The 25,976-nt window shown below is 36.3% G+C and overlaps 3 protein-coding genes across 4 annotated transcripts in view; all 3 read right to left on the bottom strand.

Moving 5' to 3' along the window:
• LOC109833491 (GDSL esterase/lipase At5g55050-like) lies at positions 3,700 to 5,994 on the bottom strand. Of its 2 annotated transcripts, XM_020401176.1 has the most exons (6): positions 5,814 to 5,994; positions 5,459 to 5,665; positions 4,925 to 5,055; positions 4,621 to 4,857; positions 4,301 to 4,550; positions 3,700 to 4,220 (listed from the first exon to the last, which is right to left on the bottom strand). In XM_020401176.1, the coding sequence occupies exons 1-6, from the start codon at positions 5,833 to 5,835 to the stop codon at positions 4,000 to 4,002; spliced, it is 1,068 nt and encodes a 355-aa protein (XP_020256765.1). In that variant the 5' UTR covers positions 5,836 to 5,994; the 3' UTR covers positions 3,700 to 3,999. The 2 variants fall into 2 exon arrangements, with proteins under 2 accessions (XP_020256765.1, XP_020256764.1); XM_020401175.1 differs by lacking the exon at positions 5,814 to 5,994 and having other exon boundaries at positions 5,459 to 5,801.
• Positions 6,056 to 9,482, bottom strand: LOC109833493 (GDSL esterase/lipase At5g55050-like). Its single transcript, XM_020401177.1, has 5 exons — positions 8,768 to 9,482; positions 7,829 to 7,959; positions 7,513 to 7,737; positions 6,854 to 7,103; positions 6,056 to 6,451 (listed from the first exon to the last, which is right to left on the bottom strand). The coding sequence occupies exons 1-5, from the start codon at positions 9,012 to 9,014 to the stop codon at positions 6,231 to 6,233; spliced, it is 1,074 nt and encodes a 357-aa protein (XP_020256766.1). The 5' UTR covers positions 9,015 to 9,482; the 3' UTR covers positions 6,056 to 6,230.
• Positions 11,259 to 25,976, bottom strand: part of LOC109833490 (DNA repair protein RAD16-like) — a 15,368-nt gene continuing 650 nt past the window's right edge. Inside the window, 18 exon segments of the mRNA XM_020401174.1 lie at positions 11,259 to 11,517; positions 11,637 to 11,690; positions 11,862 to 11,937; positions 12,051 to 12,146; positions 12,223 to 12,303; positions 12,396 to 12,484; positions 16,920 to 17,072; positions 17,161 to 17,265; positions 20,009 to 20,236; positions 20,319 to 20,438; positions 20,793 to 20,862; positions 23,105 to 23,190; positions 23,314 to 23,457; positions 23,565 to 23,634; positions 24,065 to 24,138; positions 24,230 to 24,352; positions 25,721 to 25,964; positions 25,966 to 25,976. The exon segment at positions 25,966 to 25,976 is cut by the window's right edge and continues 650 nt beyond it. Of these exon segments, the coding sequence (XP_020256763.1) occupies positions 12,074 to 12,146; positions 12,223 to 12,303; positions 12,396 to 12,484; positions 16,920 to 17,072; positions 17,161 to 17,265; positions 20,009 to 20,236; positions 20,319 to 20,438; positions 20,793 to 20,862; positions 23,105 to 23,190; positions 23,314 to 23,457; positions 23,565 to 23,634; positions 24,065 to 24,138; positions 24,230 to 24,352; positions 25,721 to 25,964; positions 25,966 to 25,976 (1,671 nt within the window). The 3' untranslated portion in view covers positions 11,259 to 11,517; positions 11,637 to 11,690; positions 11,862 to 11,937; positions 12,051 to 12,073.

Here is a 25,976-nt window from a genome sequence, read left to right as displayed (position 1 = left end):
TAAATCTAACCATGATAAAATTAATATTTTTAATGGGGTCCACATGTCTATCACTTTTAAGTTTACATAATGCAATCCAAATAAGGTAGTCATATCATTTTATGAATCATAATGTCGTAACCAAACAATGTAAATCATCAAATGTAAAGTGATGAGGTCGACCTTCCTTTTCCACATGGTGACATGAATACCCTACTTTATTGAAGACATCCAACCACTACAACAAAAGTTGTATATATCCACACTTGTTTCATTTCATTTACAAATGATTAAACAATAGTGACACGTATAAGAAGTGTAGCAAAAACATGACATATATGTGTGTCATTAGATATACAATTAAATATAATTGAAAAAGGCTAATAGTCCAACATGGATTGTGAGAAGATCTATTAATATGCTTAAATAATAAATCTTAGATTTTTAATTATGATGATTAAACATTTATGATAGTGTATAAGTTAAAAAACTCCATAGTTAAGTGTGCTTTAGTGAGAGTAATCCTAGGATGGGTGACCTTCAAGGAAAATAGTATTGATGATACTCTTTAAATTTTTATAGTCTAGACATAACTATGTGTCACCACTCTTGATACATGTATGTGTCATGAGTTTTATGACACATGTATGTGTCACCACTCTCGACATATATATATATATATATATATATATATATATATATATATATATGTTGTGTCATGAGTTTCGTGACACATTCTCACATATATAGAAACACACTCTTCACACATGTTTTAACCACACTTTTGATATGTCGCGCTCTATTTGTATGACATAAAAATATGTCGCGTAGAGACAAAAAATGGATTATAACTTACTATGTGTCATGAGTTTCGTGACACATTCTCACATATATAGAAACACACTCTTCACACATGTTTTAACCACACTTTTGATATGTCGCGCTCTATTTGTATGACATAAAAATATGTCGCGTAGAGACAAAAAATGGATTATAACTTACTACTTTTGTTGCAGTGAACATTCTAAATTATTTTAATGACATGGAAACAATATTCCAATCAAAAGGATAATAAAATAATAATTATACCATAGAGGTCTTAATTTCAATCTTTTCTCGTGCCTTTATTTGTCAATATATAACATTCTAGACAAAACACATCACATGCCATGAAATAGAACTGTGTGCACATAATTAAGCAACCTTTTATTTTTTAAGATATAAATTGTATTAAAGAGAAAATGATAAGTATATTCTACAAAAAAAAAGGAAAAGTAGGAACTCAGGGTATTGAGGGGAAAAGTCTTCCTCATCTTTAAAACGCTATGTTGGAATATGTTCTGGAATAAAAGAATCAAATCTTATAAATATAAAATTAACAGAAAAGGAAATGAATTAATAATATCGCCACTTAAAAGTTGAAACGGAGAAGATACATGGTCAAAAAGAAAAGTAATTAAATTCTCACGCAGCTGCATTTTCCAATGTAGAAATGCTAGAATATCTGATAAATCTTGAGTTGTCTAAACGCATGAAAGCAAAGGTCTAAAGATTTGCTTCTCTTTATCAAACTATCTTAACTTCATTAAAAGAGAAAACGGCCTTTGGTACAGCTTAACGGAGAAAAAAATTAAAATAAAAATTGCACTTCGCTCCAATTGTTTTGGACGCAAACTTAATTTACAATAGTTTGTCTCTGCCTAAGTTTTATAACACGGATGACCTATGGAGATGAGAAAAGATGTGTGTACCGGTTTATGGGAAAGATAAGGAGTTGATGACTAAATAATAACTGAAGTTACGTAAGAAAGATTACTTGTCCATATAAACAAATCTATAGATGGATGGAGACTATACGAAATCTAAAATTTGATGAGCTCCCTTTCTTTCTTCATTTGTTGTTTAGTGAAGTAAACTGAGGAAATTGTGGTTTATTTAATATGAAACAGGAATAATCATACATAGTATTTTATTCTCAAAATAATATTCGTTTGACATTTTCGCTACTTGGAAGCGGTCAAATGCAACATTGATGTTGGACTAGTTGAGGCCCGTTTAGCATCTTTTTGTTGTCAAAATTGATGACCTTTGCTGCGTACTATACTGTTTTATATGATCAATTCTCTGTGATAGGAGAAAATATTAATTAAATATACATTGCTATGGGAATAGGAGACCAATCAACCGAAGAAATATTTAATTGAAATATTAATTTTAAGTTTTACTGTGATAAAAAAGGTAGGATTTTTATTTATTTATCTCTTAACCCTATGATCCTATTCAATCGCCTATATATTTTTTGAAAGATAACAAAATTACGTCTACATTCATCCCAATAGCAGTCCTTCGTCTCCTAGCTTAAAAAAGGAGAAGAAAAACTTGTTTACTACTAACCAAACACAGTAAACTAATATTTCATGCTTCAAATTAGGGGGGGAAATACTTTACTCCTCATAGGTTTTAGGCCCTATGTATTTTCCATATTTTGGACTTCTCATAAACCAAATTAAACTTAACTCCACATATTTTGGATTTCTTATATTTTACCCTTATATATGTACATGCTTACACATCGTATTATATAATATAAAAACTTATATAATACATACATATTCGAGTAAATATGTCGATATGTATGTATTTCTATGTTTTATTTATTGTCACCAATTTGACTATTACAATATACAAATCCCTACCTAATATCAAATTCCAATATGAAAGTAAATTAGGAGATAGACATATATACATCTTCAAATAAGTAATTACGCTGCCAACACTAGTTTGTTTAGTATTTTCTTCCAAACAAACCCAACATTTAGATTTAGTTAACTATGCGTTTACGTACTCCTAATGGATACTTATTCAGAGCCTGACGAGATTGATTACTTCCATCTCTTCAAATGGAATTAGTATGTGGGAGGTATTCATGTCTGGAGAGAAAAATATAAACGATATGTCGCCACTTCCACTTCCTTAGTCCCACATCGACAACTATATTTATTGTTAAGTTCTTTAAAATGAAATACCACTGTCCTCCTGTTGCCGAGCTCAGTCGCGCGAGCTTGTAACCAAGCGGGGCATTAAAGTGGTGCGGACTCTGGGCATTGTTGCTGGGTCTGGGTGCATGGGTGCTTTATGATGGCCCGCCCGTTCCAAGTTGGGTAGTGATTCATGTGGGCCTGGCGCAGGCCTGACTCACTTGTCTCTTGAAGCGGAGGGTACAGCGTGAGGCTGGATTCACAGAGCAGCGAAAACTTCCCGCTCTCAACGGTGGAAGGATAACGGGTCGCTGCGCTCTGCACCCGCTTTGGACCCAGCTTCAGTTCATTCAGAGAACCGCCACTTTTTTTAACTTTTACCATAAATTTTTATTCTTTCTTGTTTTATTTTATTTTGCCGTATGTTCTAAGCAGCGACTAAACTTGTAAGTTAAAAATTTCTAAATATTCGCTAAATTGAAAATTAACATTCAATTTGATCATAAGCATTGGACACATCCTGAAATTCCCATTATTGGCTCTGAGCAGGCTAAATTCGTAAAGGAACAGTGTGAGGCCACCCAAGTACTAGCTAAATTGAAAAATTAATTATCAATCGAACCATCAGCATCGAGATTTAACCTGGACTGGAAAAAAAAATTCAGTTATCAAGAAATGGGAGTTGGTTGACTGCATTTAAAACTGAGGAGAATGCAGTTACATAGTATTAATTGAGTATAGAGATGTTCGACAGTTTCTCCCACAATCTTCATTCTCATCATTATAGAGATTAATTTGACGATAGTCAAAACGTATTTAAGGTACCCAATATTCGAGCAATTTGAAAATTTTGCCTTACAACTGATAATCGCTATAGAGATTTAAAAGGCAAACCTTCAGTATAATCGAGCATGTTTGTTATCTCAAATGCTTTTGAAATTGATGTCGAAACATTAACATTAGACGTGCTGCTGAGTATCAGAGAAATTTGACAGTTTCTTCGACAAGAGCGTCCAAAAGCCCTCCAAAGTTCATTCTCATCTCAGAGATCGCCCAGCTGTTTTACGTTGATGGGGAACACATAAGGCCGTGAACCGCTGAACATAGTTTCAGTCAGCAACCGAGCAGTAGCCTCTGTTGGATGATATAAATCCCAAAATACGTAACTAGTTCTATCTTCACACAATCTAGAAACTGGAAGACAAGCAATCAAAGCATTGAGATTGCCAATTCCGCAACACGCAGCCTTAACGTCAGTGAACCCTATAACCATACCCAGAATCAGTTGCTTTAAAAAAAAAATTTAAAAAAAATCCATGATATCGGAACAAATATTTTCATACCATGAGCATCTGGGCTTTCAATGTATTCCATAAGAGTGCTTGACGAGTTGAAGAAAGAGTAGTTCATATCATTGAATTCTGATTTCATTTCGTGAAGCAGCGAAGCAACTCCGCTATCATACTGAGCAGAGATGCTATTAGTTCTGGCACTGCATTCACCAGAAGTGCTGTTTTCTCTCTGTTGTGGGCAGCAACCAATCGGTCCGGTGCCCACAAAGATAATTTTACGAGCACCAAGGTTGTAAATCCTCTGAAACAAATACGGAACCGTATTCATAAGTTTTTCATTCAAATATCCAGAAATATAGTAACAAAGTTACCTTTAAATGCACTTCAAGTGAAGAAATCATCGAACCAACAAGCTGCTCAGCAGTGACATTAAGCTGATAGCTAGAGCTTGACTTGACATAATCTAGTATATCATTGCTTCCAATAATGAAGGCAAAGATAGACATGGATATGTGATCTCGGGCTTGTATGAACCCCAATTTCTCAACCAAATCAGTGTACATTGTTGAGTAGTAGTCTATTTGCTTGGTTAACTTGAGGCATTGATCCTGAAAAAAAAATGTATCATGTAATCAAGTGTTTGATAGTGAATTCTATGTCGGTCTAGGGACTTACGGCACGTGTTGAGTCCAAAACTCCAGCCCCACCAGAAGCGAAGTTGACACCTTTGAGGAACACCTGTGTTATGTTCGAGTTGGCCGGTATGGATAGGTAAGGGGGAGGAGATGGTAAGCCAAGTCTCTCAGCTGTTGTATTGAGATGTTCAAATTAGTATTTTTTAAAAAAAAATTATATGCTACAGTTTATTAAAAACAAGACTATTGAAGATATGTAAGTATAAGGATGCGTATAGGATGTTATAAGATCTTGAATAAGTTATCAGTCACGGCACATATATTCAATAAATGGAGAATCCGGCATGATTTTTGAATGACAACTTTGATCGATATACATAGAATGTGTCTCAGATACTGTTTGACTGAAAATTTGAACAATGACCAAAATTACAAATCTTGAACATCTTTGGATTAAGGTAAATCATCAAGCGGATGGACTATTAACTGATCATAATAAGCTAAAACCAAAGCCAAACTGGCTATAAACAAACTGTACAAAAGTAACTAAGGTCAAACATAGAAAGAGAAATACCGAGAAAATCAGCGCAATTCTTGCCGTTGCTGAAGCGACCCGTCGCTTTTCCTCCAGGATAATCGACACCATTGTGTGGAAAATTAGCTTTCAGAAATGAGAACTCCAAGTAGTCATTGTTTCCTACGTCAGCCAATGAATCCCCAAACACGTAGATTGCGGGAACCTTTGCCTTAACTTGAGTCATAAACAAGATGCAATAACAAACTGCGAAAACCAACAATTCGGTATGAGGACGCAACGATTTGGACGCCATTTGAAGTTCTATCAGGAGAGTTCCTTGTCTTATGATATACACAAAGTTAAAAAGAAAGGAGTTGTTAAAAGTAAGAAAGTGATGAATATGGAATCGCACATATGTACACCAGTTCATTCATTTTTGGTGTTTCCTAATAATTAGTACATGCAACAGTGTGAACCAAACAAGAGGCGGGACCAAAGATAACAAGGAGATGGCTCATTCAACTGAAGTTAAAATATGTGAGTCGTCTAGAGAAATTCACAAGAAACATGTGTTGGACGTATCGTGAGAGATGGCAAATCACTTAAACTAGTTCCTAAATTTCATATCAAAAGAGATAAATACACATCCCAACAAATACACCCTTAAACTTGGGTAGTTATCGATACTTTCTGAGATAATTTCATTTCTGAGAACATTTTTGATGTACATCACATCTTTGTCACTATACTTGTTGACAACCTCTATACTGCCCAAGTTCTTTGGGCCTATGTAACAAAGAAAAGAAAAGAAAAGAAAAAAAAGCTTATTTCAAAGGTTACTCAACTGTTTTACATTAATTGGGTACACAAATGGTGATGATCCGTCAAATATAGTGTCTGCAAGCAATCCAGCGGTTTTCTCCGTAGGATGGAATAGGTCCCAAAATACAAAGTCTGACCTCTTCTGACACAATTTGGATACTGGGAGGCAAGCAACCTTAGCATTGAGATTTCCCAGTCCACAGCATGCAGCCTTAACTTCAGTAAATCCTGTATTCATGGATAAATAGGTCTACTATCATAAATAAAAATAAAAATAAAAAGGGTAAATTGCACATCCACACACACACACACACACACCAAAAAAAAAGGAAAGAAAAACAACCACAAGAGGTATTTCCGTTTCGCACTTCCTACCCTGTGTTCATCGCTGCAGTAGACCCCCTGGGGTTTTGACTCTTTTAGACTGGGTGAAATTTTGGCAGATATTGCTCCTGGGTGAAACTAGTAAGTCTCACTGAGGGCAAGAGAGTAATAAAAAAAAATCAACCCAAGAGGTCTATCTGCGACAATGAAACTACAGGGGGTAGTAAGTCCCCAAAAAAAAAAGATTCTACGAATGGTTGATGTATAATAAACCCAAAATTTGAATAATTGATGGTGTAATTATACCGTAGTTGGATGGATCTTGAAGGTATTGAAGCAGTGTGATGGTGGAGTTGAAGAAAGAGTAGTTGAATCCGCTAAGTTCTGATTGCATATCTTTCAGTAATGAGGCAGAACCTTGAGCATAGAGAAGGGAGATACTATTTGCTAAGGAATTGCAGGAATCAGACCCATTTTTACGCCGTAGTGATGGGCAGCAGCCAATTGGTCCTGTGCCCACAAATGCAAATTTCCGTGCACCAAGATTGTAAATAGTCTGCGACCAAGGAAATAGTATCAAATATGTCAGAAAACCTTGTTACTAAATTCTTGAAAGTAAGATTCCGAGAAATAAATTTGTCCTCCAAATACTTTCACTTCTGCAAAAATATTGCCAATGGGTTGTCTATATCCTACCGAGAAACAGGTAACCGTATCAAAATCGTACGGTCCCCAAACTCTGATTTTTCTGACATTCACTGACCAAGCCAAGTGTTTTATACATACACGCGTCTCGCTAATTCTTCATGTGTTGAATCATGATTCATTGAAAAATAACGGTTCCATTGTTTTCGCTTAATTTTCTTTGAAAGGAAATTGGTCTCAAACTATTGATTTCATTTCTGATACAATACAAAAGTTTGAGGATTTTGGCATTCTAGTTCATCGGTGAAACAGTTATGTACCTTCAGTTGACCTCTTAGTGTAGTGATCATAGAATCCACAAGCTGCTGAGGTGTCATCCCGTCACTCGACCTTATGTAAGAAAGTATATCATTGCTTCCAATTATAAAGGAGAATATGGACTTTGATAGGTGATCTTGGGCTTGCGCGCTGCCCAATTCCTGCACCAGCTCAGTGTATACCGTAGTGAAGTAGTCTATTTGCTTGTTGAATGTGAGGCATTGTCCCTGAAATAAGATCCAGTAATCAACTTATCAAGTTTTTAAGTATTCGATTATTTCGAGTGTGTATGTTTTATAAGGTTACCGAAGGACTCACTGAATTTGTGGAATCCAGGACCCCAGCGCCGCCAGAGGCAAAGCTGACACCAGAGAGAAACGCTTGGGTCCTGTTGGAGTTTGACGGTATAGAGAGGTAAGGTGGGGAGGTTGGAACACCAACTTTATCCGCTGTGACATTCAGAGGAGCGAATTTTTTTTTTCTCTCAGTATATAATTAGCAGTACACTTACTATTTGAAAAGTTCATTAACTAACAGTGATGAATTTTTTTTTTCTTAATTAGATTTCTTTGAAGATACTAGGCTCATTGTACGTAGTAATCTTAACCTAAAAAGTACCTCTTTATCAAAGAATTGCTCTTATACTTGAAGTGGATTGCTTAAAACTTCGCCAGAACAAGATAACCATTAATTATAGGCCTCCCAACTACTACAAGTGTGTTTTAGTATTTTTGTTCCAGATATCACAGGTATAGTGTGAAGGGGAAAAGGGAAAAAAAAAACTTTTGAGAGTATTTTTTTTTTCTTTTCATTCCCCCTTGCAGCCCATAAGAAAGTTGTGATTAATATCAGAATATTGCACGTGCTAGAACGTTTGATATATAGTTGTTTCAATGAACTCAAGAACTAATTGTATTCATAATTTTTGAAGTGGGAGTTCATCCTTAAAAAAAAAAAAAGACCAAGTAGGCCCTCATAGATATCTCATGCACCCCCCCACTCATGATTCCATTTCCCCACCGGATTGAATAGGATCCAGTCCCTAGCAATCAACCTGGCCGTAGCAGGCAACTCGTAGCCAGTGAGGCCTGAGCTCAATAAAAAATTGGACCCAGTCCCTACCTAACAAACAAAAAGTTATTGAATCCTGGCACGCTTGGTACTATTTAGCTAACACCTAACAGAACTCGGTTCTATACAAAACCAAACCGAAACGAAACAAAGCGGAAAAAAAAGAAGTCACAAATGCATGCGTACCGAGAAAATCTGCAGAGTTCTTGCCGTTGCTAAACCTCCCTGTGGCTTTGCCGCCAGGATAGTCAACCCCGTTGTGAGGAAAATCAGCCTTGAGCACCGAGAGCTTCAAGTAGTCGTTGTTGCCGACATCGGCCAGCGAGTCTCCGAACGCATAAATGGCCGGAACTGAGGCAGAGTTCGCCGAGGAGAGGACATGGAGAAGGAAGAGGACTAAATGGGCGTATTTGGTTAAAGAGTTGGAGGCCATTTGGAGTGAAATGTTGAGTTGAATTTGAATGGAGGGAAGGGGAGGGAGCTGAGGCTTTTAAAGGAGGAGAGGGTGTGTGTGTGTCAGTGTGTGTGTTAAGAGTAAGGGTAAGAGTAAGGATAATGAGGAGTTAAATAATAGAGATTTGCTATATGGATCCAAAATATGCGACCAATAAGGGAAACATTTCACATGTCCCTCTGTTGGTCCCATATTTTGGGTCCTTGGGGAATTTTTCTAAATAATAATAACTCTAATCTGGAAGAGTTAATACGTACCTGAAGGGATGGGGATTAATGAATTTAAAATGCGGGGGTCTCATTTTAGATGCATTCCTTTCACGTTCTAGTGTGAAATTTTGCGAGTGGACGAAGGGTGAGGAGACGTCATTCTCTAGATTTGAGACTCTTGTTTCTTTCACTTTCGTTGAAGGTTTGGGGTCAAAGGGAAGATGGGCCTGGTTCCTGTTGAGTCATTATTGCCCACTTGTGCAGCGCATTTATATCTACTGCACCTAATGATCAGCGTACAATGTTATACAGCGCAATTAAAGAGAACACATAAAAGGGGTATAATGTGCTCACGGCTCAGGGTTTTGTTTGTTTGTACCAGATATATAGGTTCTGTTTAGCAAAACTAGCTGAAAGCTGCGAGATTATAGCTGAAAGCTGTTAAACTAGTTGAAAGCTATGAAATTATAGCTGAAAGCTGATAGCTGTGTAGCTAGCTGATTGACTAGAGCTGTTTGGCAAAAGTAGCTGTACAACTAGCTTAAATTTGTTAAATGACTAAAAAGGACATGCAATATTATGAATATAAAATTACGAATTAGTAGGGGCAAAACGGAAGAAAAAAATTAGCAGCTCCTTTCCAAAGACAAACGCTACTTGAGGTAGCTTTCCAAAAGCTACTTGCAAAAGACACAATCTCCAAAATAATCTTCTCCTATTTTTTATCACCAAACAGATTTACTAGCTTATTGACCAAGTCAATAAGACACAATCTCTTAGATAAGACACAATCTCTTGTTGCCAAACAATATCATAAGTAAGCAGTGTTTTTCGTTAGCCAAAGTGACCCGACTTCTCCGTGTCACGCTAAAAAAAACGAAACGGGTTCTCCATCTACTTGAAGAGCTTTGTTAGAAAACGAGCCATCGACGTACAATTTTGAGCCAGCTGATTCTAAAATAAAAAGTTTCATGCTTTTTCCTTGCTTGCTTTTCTTTTTTTTTTGATGGGAGAAACACGGAAACTGACTAGCAAACATCTAAAGAAAAGTCCGCTAAAGGATCATGCGACTTGACGTCGCAAAGGATATTATTATTATTAAATGGCCCCTTACTTATCGTATCACAATCCCATTTTCTGCAAAAAGACGAGGATCTTGGAGTCAGATGCCAGCCACGGTCGTCTGTAGAGAATGACCAGACGAAATTTTGTTAACACGTTCACATTTTGGCGGGGGTAGTCGACCCCAGCTTGTCTGGCTTACGTGGCCAATTCCTTCACCGTCACAAAAATTTTGAGCTTACCCACATTTTATTCTCCAGGTAAAGACCAAAGTGATAGCGTCGAGGTCTCTATCACGATACCGACACGATGACGGGTTGCTATCTGAGCTGGTCGAGCCGTGTTCAGCGATTCACACCTTCAAAGGTAGTATTCTGAACAAACCCCTTTCTAATGAGAAGATGCCAGGAGAAATACGCTAATCTATACTCTTTCTACTCTATATTTAATAAAAGTCATCATTTCAATTTGTGCATCAATTTTTCATAAATTCCGGAAATAAATTGAGAAGCCAAAAAAAACTAATGATGTAGAAAAATAAAGTATAAAACTCTCGTTGAGAGATCGAGTGTGAAGTCTCTTGCGTCGTTACCAGCACAAGCCAAAAGGGTGGGGACATCCTGAAAGAAACATTGGTAATTCTTCCCAATAAGTCACAATCCAGCTGTCTAATAATCGGTAGAATGCTCTGATTTTGACAAAGCAATCACTAAGGCCCGTGCAAAGATAACACGCCAGCTTGTCTCCTTTAGATCTTCCACCAATGTCTTAATCAAAATGGAGCAATGATTCAAACATTACGAGTAAATTTCTTCAAATCAAACTTTTTTTTTTCCTCCAGAAACTTGCAAAATCACGGAGACCACCCCTCCTTATCGTCCAGCATTCACATTAATAGAATCCATAACAGCAGATTGCGCGGCGGAACAACACATAGGCACTCTTTAGACCGTCTTTCAAAAATAACATATTTCGATCAATTTAAAGCTATAACTTTGTTAATCCAGACAAAAAGTTTCATCCATGAAGTTTTACAGGCGATTTCAGAATCTTACAGGATCAAAAGAAAAAGGTTAAAAACCTACACCTGCGGGATTCTGCTTTACACTTCCAGCTTATAAACAGCTGAGAAGCCAAAAGATTAGAGCCATAACCTCTCGTGAGGGAAACGCTGAACCTCAAAAGTCACCACAGCGTAGGAGATCCTGCAACTGATTAATGAAAAGATTAGATGGCTTTTCATATACATGATTGATGCTATTAACATGGAAAAGCTAACAACATATTTGAACTATATCCCAATTAAGCAGGAGCAGGAATAAGACCTCACCCACAAAGACAACAGTGGACATCGCACTACTGCCTGAATGAGACCAGAAAACCTCTACAATTAAACAGCAGTATGAGAAAAAAAAACCCAGTCAAATCGAGCTGACAATATCGATGATAATGGAGGTTATTTAAGTTGGTTGAGTAATTCAAGAGTGTACAGCCACATAACCCATAACACAACAGCATTCTTAGAGCAACAGACAAAACTAAAATTTGTTAATACCTTTTGCATACTTCACATCAACCAAAATACCATAATCCTGCTTCCCTTAATTCTGTCGAGGCTCTCCAAGAGGAACCTATAGATCAGCAACATGGAATTTAACCAGCATTACCTTTCACAAGTTATTATGTGCAATAATGCACACATCACAGACTTTATCTTAATGTTCAATTTGTGTGCCATATATACCTCTCATCTCAATGGATAAATGATTAGTTCTGGAACAAAAATCTCAAGTCCGCTTCTGTCAACTTAAAAAGAGCATCTTTAGAATCACCAACAGTCCTGTGACAATTCAAATCAGAATGTACAGATCAGCAATAACATCCAGGAAATACGATCAACAACAAAAAGGCATTACCCTTCAAACACAAGTTCCTTTTTCTCTTGTAACTTGAGTATCCTTTCTTCGATGGTGTCCTCAATTACAAACCTTATGGTCCTGAGGAACACGTGTGATATGATTAAATGAGAAGTAAATGTATAAAAGATCAATAAGATAATACAAGTAGTGTAAATTTATAATATAATCACCTTATTGGCTTATATTGTCCAATACGATGAATCCGGTCCTGTGCCTGGCGCTCCACAGCTGGATTCCACCATGGATCCATCAAAAAAACCTAAACAGATCAAAGGAATTTACCAGAACCTAGATAGTCAAAGATTCCAACTAAATAATCATCATATACTTCAACAAATATCAAAAAAATTAACAAGTACTCTAAAAAGCAAATAGAAAGTTATTTCCCCTTCCTTTTTTTCTAACATTGGTAATTTGGGTATCCATATTTCTTAAGAATCGGGATAAGGATGAACCTTAAGAAAGGAATTAGATGCTCTTAATCGCAAAAACTAATTTCAAGCAGAACTTTAACCAGGGAATTCCTATAACACAGGCACATTCATTAGCCATTACCATTTACTATTTCAACCCTGAAGGATGCCAACCCGCAATTAGGTTGCTTAAGAGCAGTTTATATACTCAGTATGCAAATCATTAATAATACCTCAGGATTATATTAAATGTTCAACTTCATTCAAGTTTATGAAATTCCAGATCATGTGCTCTGGTGTCTTTTGGGATGACATTTTCCTAGGGAAGTCAATTTATGCCCATACCCATTTACCCACCTGGCCCACCCATCATTTGGCCCGCCCAAAACCCACCCATTTAATTAAATGTGCCTAATCGGGCGGGTCCATTTTACATCCTATTAAACGGGCGCTAAATGAGGGTCGACGCCGTCGAGAAGGCGAACAGCGGCCACCCTGGGCTGCCAATGGGGTGCGAGCCGCTGGGCCACATCCTGTTCGTTGAGATGATGAGGTATAACCCTAAGAATCTGTACTGGTTCAATCGAGATCGGTTCGTGCTCTCGGCTGGCCACGGATGCATGCTTCACTATGCGCTGCTGCATCTTGTCGGATACGATAGCGTCAAGGTTTGTTTTGTTTGCTTGATTGGTTGAATTTTGAATTTTGGGACCTGGGTTGGGTCAAAGCTTGGATCTTGGCGATCAAAGTTTTAGCTTTGATCCTCTCTTGTTTCCCAATAGGGGGTTACGTGAAAACCCCACAAAGTTCGGGGTTTTTTTTGTGAAATTAACCCTTTGTTTTAATTCAGTATGGGTGATGTGACCATTGTTTAATCGATCCAAAATGAGTTAAACTGCTATAATTAAGAGTTTAAATACTGAATATATGGGTGTAAACATTAACTGGGTTTGCTGTTTTGGGTTTATGAATGATTTTGGAAGTGAGTGGGTTTAATAACAATTCAGCTTACGACAATCTAGTTAAATTGATGAAGTGGGTGGTTATAATTGTTAAAATAACTATGAGACTTTCGTAGTAGCTTGAAAAGAGTCAGGGTAAGTTTTTTTTCTTAATTATTGGTTTACATTTTTAAAGTAGGTTGAAATTCTCTGTCTGTTTGTTTCAATTGCAGTGTATTCTTCATGAAAAAATGTTATTGTTCAATGATTCTGCAAGTCATGTGAATAATGCTATGATTAAAGGGGAATTCAAATGTAGGTCCCTTTTAAAACGAACAACAATATCAGCGCTGGGGCAGTATAGGTTTTGGATGTGCATTGTGAGTAGTACAAGTTTTGGGGGTGGTATGCAAAAAGTTTGCAAAAAGCCCCTAAAAGTTTGCAAAAAGCCACCAATAGTTTGCGAAAAGCCCCCTAAAATTTACAAAAAAAACACTCCAAAAGTACTATATATATAGCTACTACAAAAAACACTCAAAAAGTACTATTTATAAACGGGCAAATGGGCGGCCCGTTTATTAAATGGGCGGGCAAAAACCTACCCATTTAGAAAATATTAAATGGGCCATAAATGGGCAATTGGCAAATGGGCAAAACATGCCCGCCATTTATGGCCCGCCCATTTATGGCCCGCTCATTTATGGCCCGCCCATTTAATGCCCAAACCCACCCATTTAACATCCCTACATTTTCCCCATCTTGCTATATGTGAATATACATGCTTGCACACATGAATTCTTTGTCAAATACTCCCTTTTATTAGAATTTAGTTAACATGTATCACATAAATGGTGTTGTTTCAGAACATAATATAATAATTAGATTGATAATATGATGCAAAAATGATCAGAATTTATCTATTCGATTCTATTTATCAAAATACAATTACTCATCCATTTTACCCCTACATTTACCAGATAAATATGGTTCTGCGCATGTTTGTATGGCTATGAGATGGATAAGTTAAATAGGGGTTAATTACAACCCTCCCCTCTCCCCAACCAAAACCCCCTAAAAAAACTTTGGGGGAGTCGCACTAACCCCCCCAAAAAAAAAACCCCCAAATGAAAAAACAACAAAAAAAAAACTTTTTTTATTCCACTAAACCTCTCTAAACTTTAGAAGTTATTGCACACCCCCTAAACTCTTTCATTTCACTAAATTTCACATTAAAATTCTGATTTAATCTCCAAATTAGCATCATCGATTCTGAATCTCATGCGGCAAGCATGTATCAAGAAAAAAATTTGAAAAGAATCCCTTAGTCCCAAAAAATTACCTATTTTCCTATTTGGGACTAAAAAGGAATTTTCATCTTTTTTAGGCATGTGCTTAACCAGCGAGACATTGGAGTTAATGGTGCTAATATAATGATAAAATGAGAACTTTTCAGGTATGATTTAGTGGAAAAGTTCAAGGGGGCTACATGCAATAACTCCTAAAGTCCAGGGGAGTTCGGTGGAATAAAAAATATGAGGGCGTTTAGTGCAACTCCCCAAAGTTCAGGGGGGTTTTCTGTAATTAATTCAACAATTTATTACGTAAATTGAAAAGATAATAATAATAATAATAATACAAGAGATAGTATTTAATAGTGAACTATGTAATTACTTTAACTTCATTACTAAGTAAATTGAAGGGAAAGTGGTTTAAAATATGGAAAAGATGTGAAATATCTGATTGTCCAAACTGCAAGGGTGCATGTGAATTATTACCATAATTTTATTTCGAAACTCAAATCTATGCATGATTGGAGATGTGTCAAAGATCTCCTATTTTCAGATTATTGCTGATGCATCCATAAGAATTCAGTCAAAGTTGAATTGTGTGGGTCCTGTATATATAATTATTTATTTTCTGGTAAAAGGAAATGAGGTCGGTTAAAACTTTGAAGGATAGATGCGTATTGCATGGATGAGCTCAAAAGTTAAATATTCTTTCTTTTTCATGAAATTTTATGTGCCTGTTCATGTTTCTAGCATCTCCCGATGGAAGAAAAAAAAAATAACTGATCATCTATATGGCATGGGTTCTTCTATTTGGAGCCGTACCCATGTTGTACCCATACCCAACACCAAAACTTCAGTGGGCGCTCCTTGTATATCTGCATACACTTACTCAAATATGTTCTCAATTGTACAATCCATGTTCTAATTTACAACACTTGTCATATACTTCTTGCACATATATGCTACATTTCACATGCAATACTTGAAACTCGTTACACATAAGTTGGGCTCATTTCAGCCCGTATCTGGTTCAAAACTATGATTATAAACGGTCTTTTGGATATCACGTTAACAAAAGAGCGATTTTCTAATATATAGATCTGTTTTATAAAAGAATCAAATAAGTACTACAGGAATTTTATTTCAAAATGCGTGAAATAGAAGAACAATATTGATCTCATTTAAATGTTTATTATATACATGTATCTGTAGCCATGCCCTCGTACCCTACCTTTTACAAAATTGCCGTGTTCTGTACCCGTACCCACGGTTGTATCCATTCAGTGTAACTTAGATGATCATGCTAACTTTCATTCCTTAGCAGCGTATCCATATCAGTGTAACTTTCATTCTTTACCTTTTAGCTGACATGCTTATGGGTACATATTAAGTATATGCATTTAGTTATTTACTAATCAGCATTGATGGATGTAGGGCTGATAGATATGTAGCAAGTATCAGTATCTAAACCTACATAATCTGAGATAGAGCAAAGTTTGTCCATCTAATGACTGACTGGCTGCACCTTCACAACACGAATAGCGCATATCATGCAAGCTACTCCTTTACTTTTCAATGACCAGATAGTTTATTCATGGACCTACTAAAACCAACACTTGCCTTACAAAAGGTTGGACCCATATATCCATCAGGGCAATGGAGACATAGAAGTACTGTCAAAAGATGGATACCAAGATCTAATCACCAATCACAGCCTTTACCCAAATAAGAGATGAGACACATCGCATGCCAAGTTTTTTCTTCAGCTAAGACATAGGACAAGGCCTAATTACAGATTTTCATTGGTGTTTATATCTTTTGATCCTCACTTATACACTTTGTTAAAATTCACTTTATTTCAGAAAAAGAGATCAGGCAATTCCTTATGACCAAATAAGTAAAAGTAAACCCTAAAACTCTAGATTTTTTTTAATTGATGTGCAACTGAACATGCCAAAAAAATCTAGCGCCATAAATAATGAAAGAAGCCAATAAAAAATGGTAATGACTCCAAACCATGATCATGATAGAGAAAAGGAAAGGATGCTCACATAAGATGCTGCTGTGAGATTAAGAGCCACCCCTCCAGCTTTCAGGCTCATAAGAAAGATTCTGCAATCTCCATCTTCAGTAAATGACTTGATCACTTTCTCTCTCTCAGCAAGACTCATACTTCCTACCAACTGAACACATTTAACGCCAGACTGCCAAATTCAACATCTTACTTCAGTTACGCATGTGATCAGAACTTTGTTACATAAAATGAGTTTTCAAAGTGCAAAATTAAATTACCATTTGAAGTGAGAAACTAATCAAATCCAGAAATGATGTAAACTGACTGAATACAATTCCTTTGGCAGAACTATCGTTTTCAACCATGTTTCTTATCTCTTCTCTCTATGCCACCAGGAAAATCAAAGAGTTATCAAAACAGCAAGAGCTAAACATATCAACAAGAAATGGTAAATTTTTTAAAAATTAAACTGCCCACAAAGAAGTAAATCAATGTATAGCCAAATTGGATTATAAGAACAACTAATCTTTAGTACATAAACTGTAGACTGACTCACTCTCTTTAGCGCATGACGTAACAGGCCAAAACTCCAATAGGCCAAAGTACACTATGAAAAAGAAAGGTGGAAAAAACCTAGTACACGGTTGCATAGTATTATACATGAAATGTAACAGTAAATGTTTTTCCCCTGGTTTCATATGTTCATGGTAAGCAGAATAGGAGAAACACTAGCATATAAGTCATATTCGTATATCTTCAATTTTTCTCAGTGCAAATAATAGTAATAGAAATGCGTAATAGAAGCACCAAAACATACTTTTATCGAGCTTTATAGTTTACAGCAGACCACAAAAGCACTACTTTTACAAAAAACAATAGATCCCCTAAAGAAAAGGGGGGGAACTACTAAGTTCATATGCATTCACATAAACAGTCAATAGTATTAGCCAAAACTGCCTTATAAAGTCTATTTCTACGATTAAACCTTTAATTGACAAGTCAGGTTAATGTGTTCCTGCATCACATGCACTTGTTCACACGAAACATCCATGGATCGCAAAGGTCATCTCTACTGGACGAAGCATGGAACGTTAATTTAACGAACCTACATTCAGACAGCGAACTGTACAAAACTGCAGTCTGCAGTTGATTATCCCATGCCCATACCAACACACTCTGACAAGTAGCGAAAAATATTCTCAATTTTTTATTCCTCTTATCAAGATAGACTTTAAGATCAAACAGAAGAATTATAATTTATTAGCCACTCAACCAAATAAAATATTCATTCAATTTCAACCAAAGTTAGACATCTCAGTGAGAGACTTCAAACATACGTAAGCAAGAAGAAGTGGGTGCATGCGGGGAAAAAAATTCCTGAGATACCTGGCTAGCAGACTGAGGGGCAGGTCTCAACCGTACTGTACTTCTTTGTTATCTCCATATCTTTAAATATGTGTACAACAAATGTGTGCAATTTTGAGACTTTGTGTATGCAAAATATATGATTCATCTACAGTTGAACAAATAAAATCATTTGAGCAACAGCGAAAAGGTGACCACATGAATTTTCATACCCAACCATTTTACGACATGTAAATCAAAATAAATGGTGTTGATCATCCATTAATCTTAGGCAGACTCTTGAGATAATACATGATCCAGCATTTGACTAGGAACAATTTTGGGATATTCCCTCTTTCACGGAGTATCCCCCAAATGCCTTCAAATTGGGATCAATGCCTCTGCCAGATGAATTAATGGCCAGAGAATGGATATCTCTGGTCAAATACAGGATATATCATCATATTTGCTGCCATTTTTTAAACCCATGTTGACAGAGGTGACTGTCTAACTCTCCTCCAGATATCCTAAGTCATCCCTTCCCTTAGAGAAATGACTTGCTCAGGGTTTATCCAATGACTTCAGATAACCCTAACGAAACAAGGTGCATCAACCTTTAGGGGGCGGTGCATGTACATACATACATAAATATATTGATACATACAAAAACAGAATTGGGTACTTCTGGAACAATTCAAAATGAAACCTCTAGCCAAATAAATTTAGATGACAAGAACTATCCACACCCAGAATCCATTCAATTGAGGTTCATGTACATAATTTGCAGTACCTAAGAACTGGTATTTAGGTAACTTATGCATCAAGCAGTCAAAAGATGAACAGTTTACACAGTGAGGTGTTTGTTTTATAGTCTAGATTCTCTAGAGCATTTCAAACCCAAAACAAATGAGCAAACAAGGATCCCAAACTCAAAGTGTCTCCGTAAACAACAATTTGATTTTATATTTGTTCATTAAAAACAATGAATCTAGAAACTAAATACTTTATACTGCTATTTTGTGCCCATATGATGCACAGACAAAAAGAAATTAATGCCTATTGGATGGAAAACTCGATTTTCGTTTTACCATAAAAAGAATACCTAAACCAGACAAAAACAAATGTTGTACAAGGATTTTAATGTTCCTAGATAATGATACAATGTTCAGAATTTAAATGCGCATATCCAAAGTCCTAGATCTAAAAAGTTAGTCATTACTTCAATTTATTGCATGCTAACATTGAAATTGAACCCTTCGTTCCTTTCCTCCATAATTCATCAACTAATTTTAATATGATTGAAAGTTTGAAACTCTTAGCTCGTGTCTAAGACACCATGTTTGGAAATGTCAATCGACTGTGAGGTTAAACCTAACTTCTCCAACAATGATAGACAAAATGCTATAATTATATCTAGCTACCTGTAATGGAGCCCATTGCTGGAGAATAGCAAGGTCAACCAACATGAAGTAAATGGCAAACAACATCTAATAGAATGCATGCACTTTAACTTGTACAAAGGAAGTCCAAAATCATTCCTAGCCTAAGGATTTAGAGCAAGGTAAACGAAAGACATGCATTTTTGTAACATTGAATATGAAGGATACTCATGAAAGAAAAGAGAGTTTCACATCTCCACTACTATTTAGTACAACCATCTCAAGGCATATTTATTGTAAAATATATTGCTAGACTATCACCAAGAATTCTACAATAAAACTTGTAAGCTTGCAACAATCAGTCATTATGTGGAGAAAGTGAAAAGTTAAAAAGAGAACATACCAATGCATCAATTTTCGTGCTTGTCTTAAAGTCAGCAATTTTTATTCTACTCATTATTCCTGAGCGCTTGAAACCCTTGATGGCCATTGCAGAATTTTTTTGTCCAGAATTGTTTGCCGTCAAGTCAACAGTTAGTGGTTTGGAACATGAAGGGCAAGATACATTTCCCAAACTTGCAGAGTAATCTATTAAACAAGCCTTACAGAAGACATGATCACAGGAAGTCGCCTGCAAAAAAGGAGTGAAAAATATATTTTTTAGTCACCATCAGATAAAAAAGCAGTTATCATCACAATTGCAAGCATCTCACCACCACATCCTCCGGTGGATCATGACAAATGCCACAATCACCTGTAGCAGTACTTTCTTCACCCTCCTTTACTAAGCCAGCAGTTTTCGAATAGACAACGAGGTATGGATGGTCCAGAGCCTGTCACAATTAAAAAAGAACTCATTAACCACAACGTTTCTATTTTAGTCAGTGATCGTGAGCCTGTGGACCACCTGGATGAAGATGAATCCAAATAACGGCATAACAAAACCTGACATTTGCCAATAGACGGTCCACTATTTGAGGAAACAGGAGAAATAATAAATGTCTATTTTAGACCATTCTAAGATGAGATTAGGCTGTAAACCGTGCACCTAAAGAACGAACCGTAGAAATTAGGTATACTATTTTATCCACAACTGAATAAGTAACTGTTGTACCTGCCACCTAAAGAACGAACCGTAGAAATTAGGTATACTATTTTATCCACAACTGAATAAGTAACTGTTGTACCTGCCGCAGACGTGTTAGGAGGTCAAAGATATGAGCATAATTATTCATCAAGGTCCCAGCCCCAACATATCTGACAAATGAAAAGAGAAAGTTAAGAGTACCCTAGCAATCCAATACAGAAATGGGAAAATGCACAGTTGCATTAATAAGAAGTATGATCATGTAGAAACAAAGGTAAATGTAATAGTCAGATGCTGATGCTAGGCTTTGGTGCCACTTCATCTTGAAAAAAATGTTAAAATTTAATGAGTCAGTGGGAGGAGAATATTGCAGTTGATCCATAATCACAATGATAATCATTAAGGTACAAAGCAAAATCAATCAATAAATAAATATTCAGAGTAAAAAATATAGAAGAAAAAACACGGAGGAAAGGAGAAGGCACGAGGTATACGGAGGCATTGAGGTTATAATGGTATATACTTTATTAATGGAAATGCTAGGTCCTTCTCACTACTTGGGGTCATCTCAGAAGAAGAGTATAAAATTATTAATGACAAGTACAAGTACCTTATAGGAAGACGGAAGATTGAGTAAAGGCTAACAAAGAATTGGGTTATGCGGAAAAATAGCGGCAAATAGCACACGGTCAAAAGATATACAAGATGAATGAAAAAATATATATTTGTGAACTTTCACATAGAAAATCTCTCTTTGCAAGTTAGTTAACATTTCAACAGTCATATGCACATTTATGAGTTACTATAAAGAAGAAATAAACAATTGAGAAAGATTGCACATCAAATAGAAAATTTTTTACTGTTAAAATAGCTACAGTAAATTAGCTAAGATACAATTGATTTTTTACTGTTAATTCATATATTTACATCAAGTTGCAACCTACATACAATTAATTTTTTTACTGTTAATATATTATGACAATTATTTTTTTGAAGTTAAAATAGCTACGGTAAAAAATAACCGGCGGTTCCAACTTACCTGCGGAGAAAAAACAAAGAATGACAAAATTGCTACAGGAAAACGAAAGCTGGAGAAGAAAAAACAAAGAACTACATGGAAAAGGAAAAAAAACTATTGCTAATGGCCTGCTGCTGCCGAGTGGAGAAAAAACAAAAGCTGGAAAACGAAAGAAAAAACAAAGAGGAGAAAAGAAAAAAAAAAAACTAGAAAACGAAATCTCTTACCTTGCGCTGCCGATCGCCGTCGTCGCCGGTCGAATGTCGTCGCTGCGTGGTCTGCTGCTGCCGCGTCGGAGACGGAGGTGAAGGTGGATGCGTGGAAGGTGACCGATGAGAAGGGAGCGCAAAAGGGATAAGAAGAGGCGGCTAGGGCTTAGGTCGGGATTCAGAGGAGAAGAGGAGGGGGGGGGTTATTATGCATTCGCGGTTTCGGGTTCGCGTCGGTTCGGGTAGAAAAATTAACAAAAATAAAAAGCGTTTAGCGGTTAAAAGCGCTTGTTAAGCGCTAAACAGCGCTATTTACGCGCTATCGAACCCGGGTTTTCCCCGGCTTTGGCACCTCCGCGAGCACGGTAAGCGGAGCGGTTCACCCCCGCTTCCTGCGCGAATAGCAGTGTATAGCGCCGCTATTTACAACCATGCACAGAATAAATGTAGGATATTCACATTGTACTTTAGAAACACAGATAGTTCACTGCAATAAGATGCTCCTCCACCATAATCATGCATTGCCAGTGAGAAGAGGGAGTTATTTATTAATGGAACTAAACTTTATTAATGGAAATGTTAGGTCCTCACTACTTGGGGTAGTCTCAGAAGTCAGAAGAAGGGTATGAAATTATTAATGACAAGTACTAGTACCTTATAGGAAGATGGAAGATTGAGTAAAGGATGAAAAAGAATTGTGTTATGCTACACAGAATAAATCTAGGAGATCCACATTATACTTTAGAAACACAGATAGTTCAATGCAATAAGATGCTTCTCCACCATAATCACGTATTGCCAGTGTGGAGAGGGAGTTGTTTATAAGAAGAGAGGAGAATGAGTCAAAGGATGAACTGATGAAATCTGCCCAACTTCATATCAACAGCTATAAAACCAGAATGCTGATGTGGTTGAATGTAGACTACATATACAAAACTAAATAAGTCCACCATTATCCCCAAATCAATCAATGTCCTATGACCACTAATTTCCTTGAGAAACAAGAAAAATCCTATTATAAGTTCTTGTTAGATAATTAAGTTGATAGTTGAGAATCTTTTTTTTCCATCTTTAATATATTGAAAAAAACAATAAAAGCTATTATATTCATCTGAAGCTACATAGAAATGTCTTCAATTGAAGCACTGCTGAAACCAAAATAGATCAAGAACATAAGGAACTTACGCATCAAATTGTACACGACTTTGCGTATATATAGCTTCATAAATCTCCTTCTCACTTTTATCCAGATAATCCCTTCTCAGACATGTCTATAGCAGCAATAGAAAAAACAGATAGAAGAACAAGATTTTATTCATATAATTGAGATGCTTAAAGAAAAATTAGGCCAAGGTACTAAATTTAGTTATAGATAAAGATGGTCTAGAACTTACAATGCGCGGAGGTAGCGCAAGATCAGCTGCCCTCCCTTTCTTGGTACGCCTCAACACAATGCTTTTAAGTACTTTACCTTTCAGTAAAATCATAGCTCTTTTGCGATCATCAAGTACCCCACATTGTATTGGTTTATTGATATACTGGTATGAACCCGAAACATATCAGAGAAGTGAAACATATGGATAAACTTAAATTCAGTAACTACTCATAGAAGTATTACAACAAGATAGTGGTCTCTACGACTTACTCGATTCCACCAGCAAAAATGCCTTGTTATACTATGAGGACAGTTAAGACAGCTCCGAGAACCAGAAGCACTGCAAAATCAACACAAAATGCATAACGTGCCAATTGGATGACTAATCAGTCCGCATAAGTTAACAACTACCAAGAACATCCACAATAATATAATTTGCTGGGAAATAATTCAAGTGAAATTCATGCCACATATCTTATAAGATTCCAGAATATTTGACTATGGGACATTATGATATGACCAAATGACAATAGGCTGGAAAAGATATATGAACTAACGTGTTCTAGAAATGTAAGGTTTCATAATAACACTTGACGATCCAATAATATCAAACAAGTACAAAATCCTTCAACATATCCTGCATATAAAATATCCTTCAGAGATTCTAGATGTGAGTGTGCATATGCTGAGATATCCTGTTTAGAATATTCAACCTGTTTTACTAGAGGTGTAATGAACTTCAGTCAGTATTACAGTTCTAGAAAACTTACTCATGATCAAATATATTACAGTCACAACTTTTGCAGAAGTAATTGGCGTAAGGATAGACCTGAAGGAAGCGAACCTGTGTAGAAGATATTATTACATGAGCCCTGCATTTTTAAAAAAGAAAGAAATAAAGAAGAAAAGACTTAGACAAGGAAATTTAAGTAAACCAGCGAGTAAAGTTCTCCAACTCGATTCTGCAGAGGAGTTCCACTCAAAGCCCACTTATACACAGAATCCAAGGCAAAAACGGCCCTAGCTGTATTGCTATTTCTATCTTTTATGAAGTGTGCCTGCATCAATGGTTTATAGGGTGTCACTCCCTCATTATAATACAAAGTATTAAACAGGGACTTTCGCATCTTGTAAGCTCCAGAAATACTATCTAGTCACAATAGAAAGAATGTGATACTGATAATGAGAAGTGAGAACATCTCTAAACCTATGAGTTTAACATCTGTCCTAACCAATCTAAGGGGCAAATGAGGAAAAAAAATAAAAAACAAAAAGAAACGGAGACGATTGTTATATGCTAATGTCTATCTTCTTTGCTATTAGAATAACCTAGAAAAATACACAAGAGTATAATCTAAATAGTTGTTTTACTTTTCTTTTTTCTTTGTCCCTTTTCTTTTTTGGTTGTCCACCTTTTCATTGACGATTTGTTTCTTTTTTTATACTCATGTCTGCAGTTTGTTTAAGACTAACTAAAACTTCAATATTCTATACTTTTACATACTTTGCGCTCATATTTTTGGAGACATCCACGCATCGCATGCACTGGAGTACTAGTAAGAATGGTCAGAGGTTTTCAACAAATTTCTAGGTCCTTCTACATGTCTGCTACGACATTATCAGATTAGACATTTAATCGAATAAAAATGAAACACCAAGAGGACTTGAAAAAGGAAAAATGAGGCGCCACAAGGAATCAAGAGCTTGCAGGCTGCCCCTATTGAGGACAAGATGAGACAGAATGGTTTCGTCACATGGACAATGGCGACCTCTTAATGCACCAGTTATGAGAAGTGATAAAATTATAATTAATAGGCAACCAAGGCCTCTTACTGCAACAGCTGGGAGAAGTGATGAAATTATAAATAATGAATAATGGAGCAAAGAGGTCTAGACATAGACCTACAAGAACTTGATAGAAGCAATTAAGGAATATATAATGCTCACTTAACTAAGATGATACAAAATAGAACTGAATGGAAGTATAGGATTCATGTAGGCAACCCAAAAACTTTGGGACAAAAGGATTGTTCTGTTTGTTTGTTTGCTTGCTTGCTTGTTTTGGTTGGGTGGTTGTTGTTGCTAGGAATCAAGAGCAAAGGCAACATAAAAGCAACTTGGGTCACTTTTAGTCCAGAAAGCTTCAGCAGAAGTCTACATTACCTGGCAGGAAAACCACGGCTTGCTAAAGCTCATAATAAGTAAAAGTGATTCTTCAAAAAGGCATAATCATAAACCATAGAATTTAAAGACATAAATCAATCACCAATCCTCAAGTATTACTCATGTTGCAGTTAAACAACATTTTTTTTAATTGAGATGAGACTTCAATTATCACCAAAATTCTCTTCTACCAACTTTTATAACTTAATAAGACAACGCTAAATACACAAATAAAACTACCATCGATCTAAGAAAGATCTTACCTCATCCAGAATAATCCTCTCCCATTTAACAGAATGCAGCAAGGACACTCTCTTGGGACCATTCCAGGGTTTATCACCATTATCGTCAACATTCTTCTTCTTCTTCTTCTCTTGCTTATTATTCCCTTTCTTCAACTTACCCTTCTCAAAATCATCCTTCCTCTTCTTCTGCTGCTTCGCCTGCTTCTCCGTCTTCCTTGCATTCGGCCCGCAATGATATAACAAATGAACCCTCATGCTCTTCACACTATACTTC

Source organism: Asparagus officinalis, chromosome 3, assembly GCF_001876935.1.
Source record: "Asparagus officinalis chromosome 3, Aspof.V1, whole genome shotgun sequence".
Classification (NCBI taxonomy): Eukaryota; Viridiplantae; Streptophyta; class Magnoliopsida; order Asparagales; family Asparagaceae; genus Asparagus; species Asparagus officinalis.
Note: the sequence above shows the minus strand (reverse complement) of the source record. Positions and strands in the feature narration are given on the sequence as shown.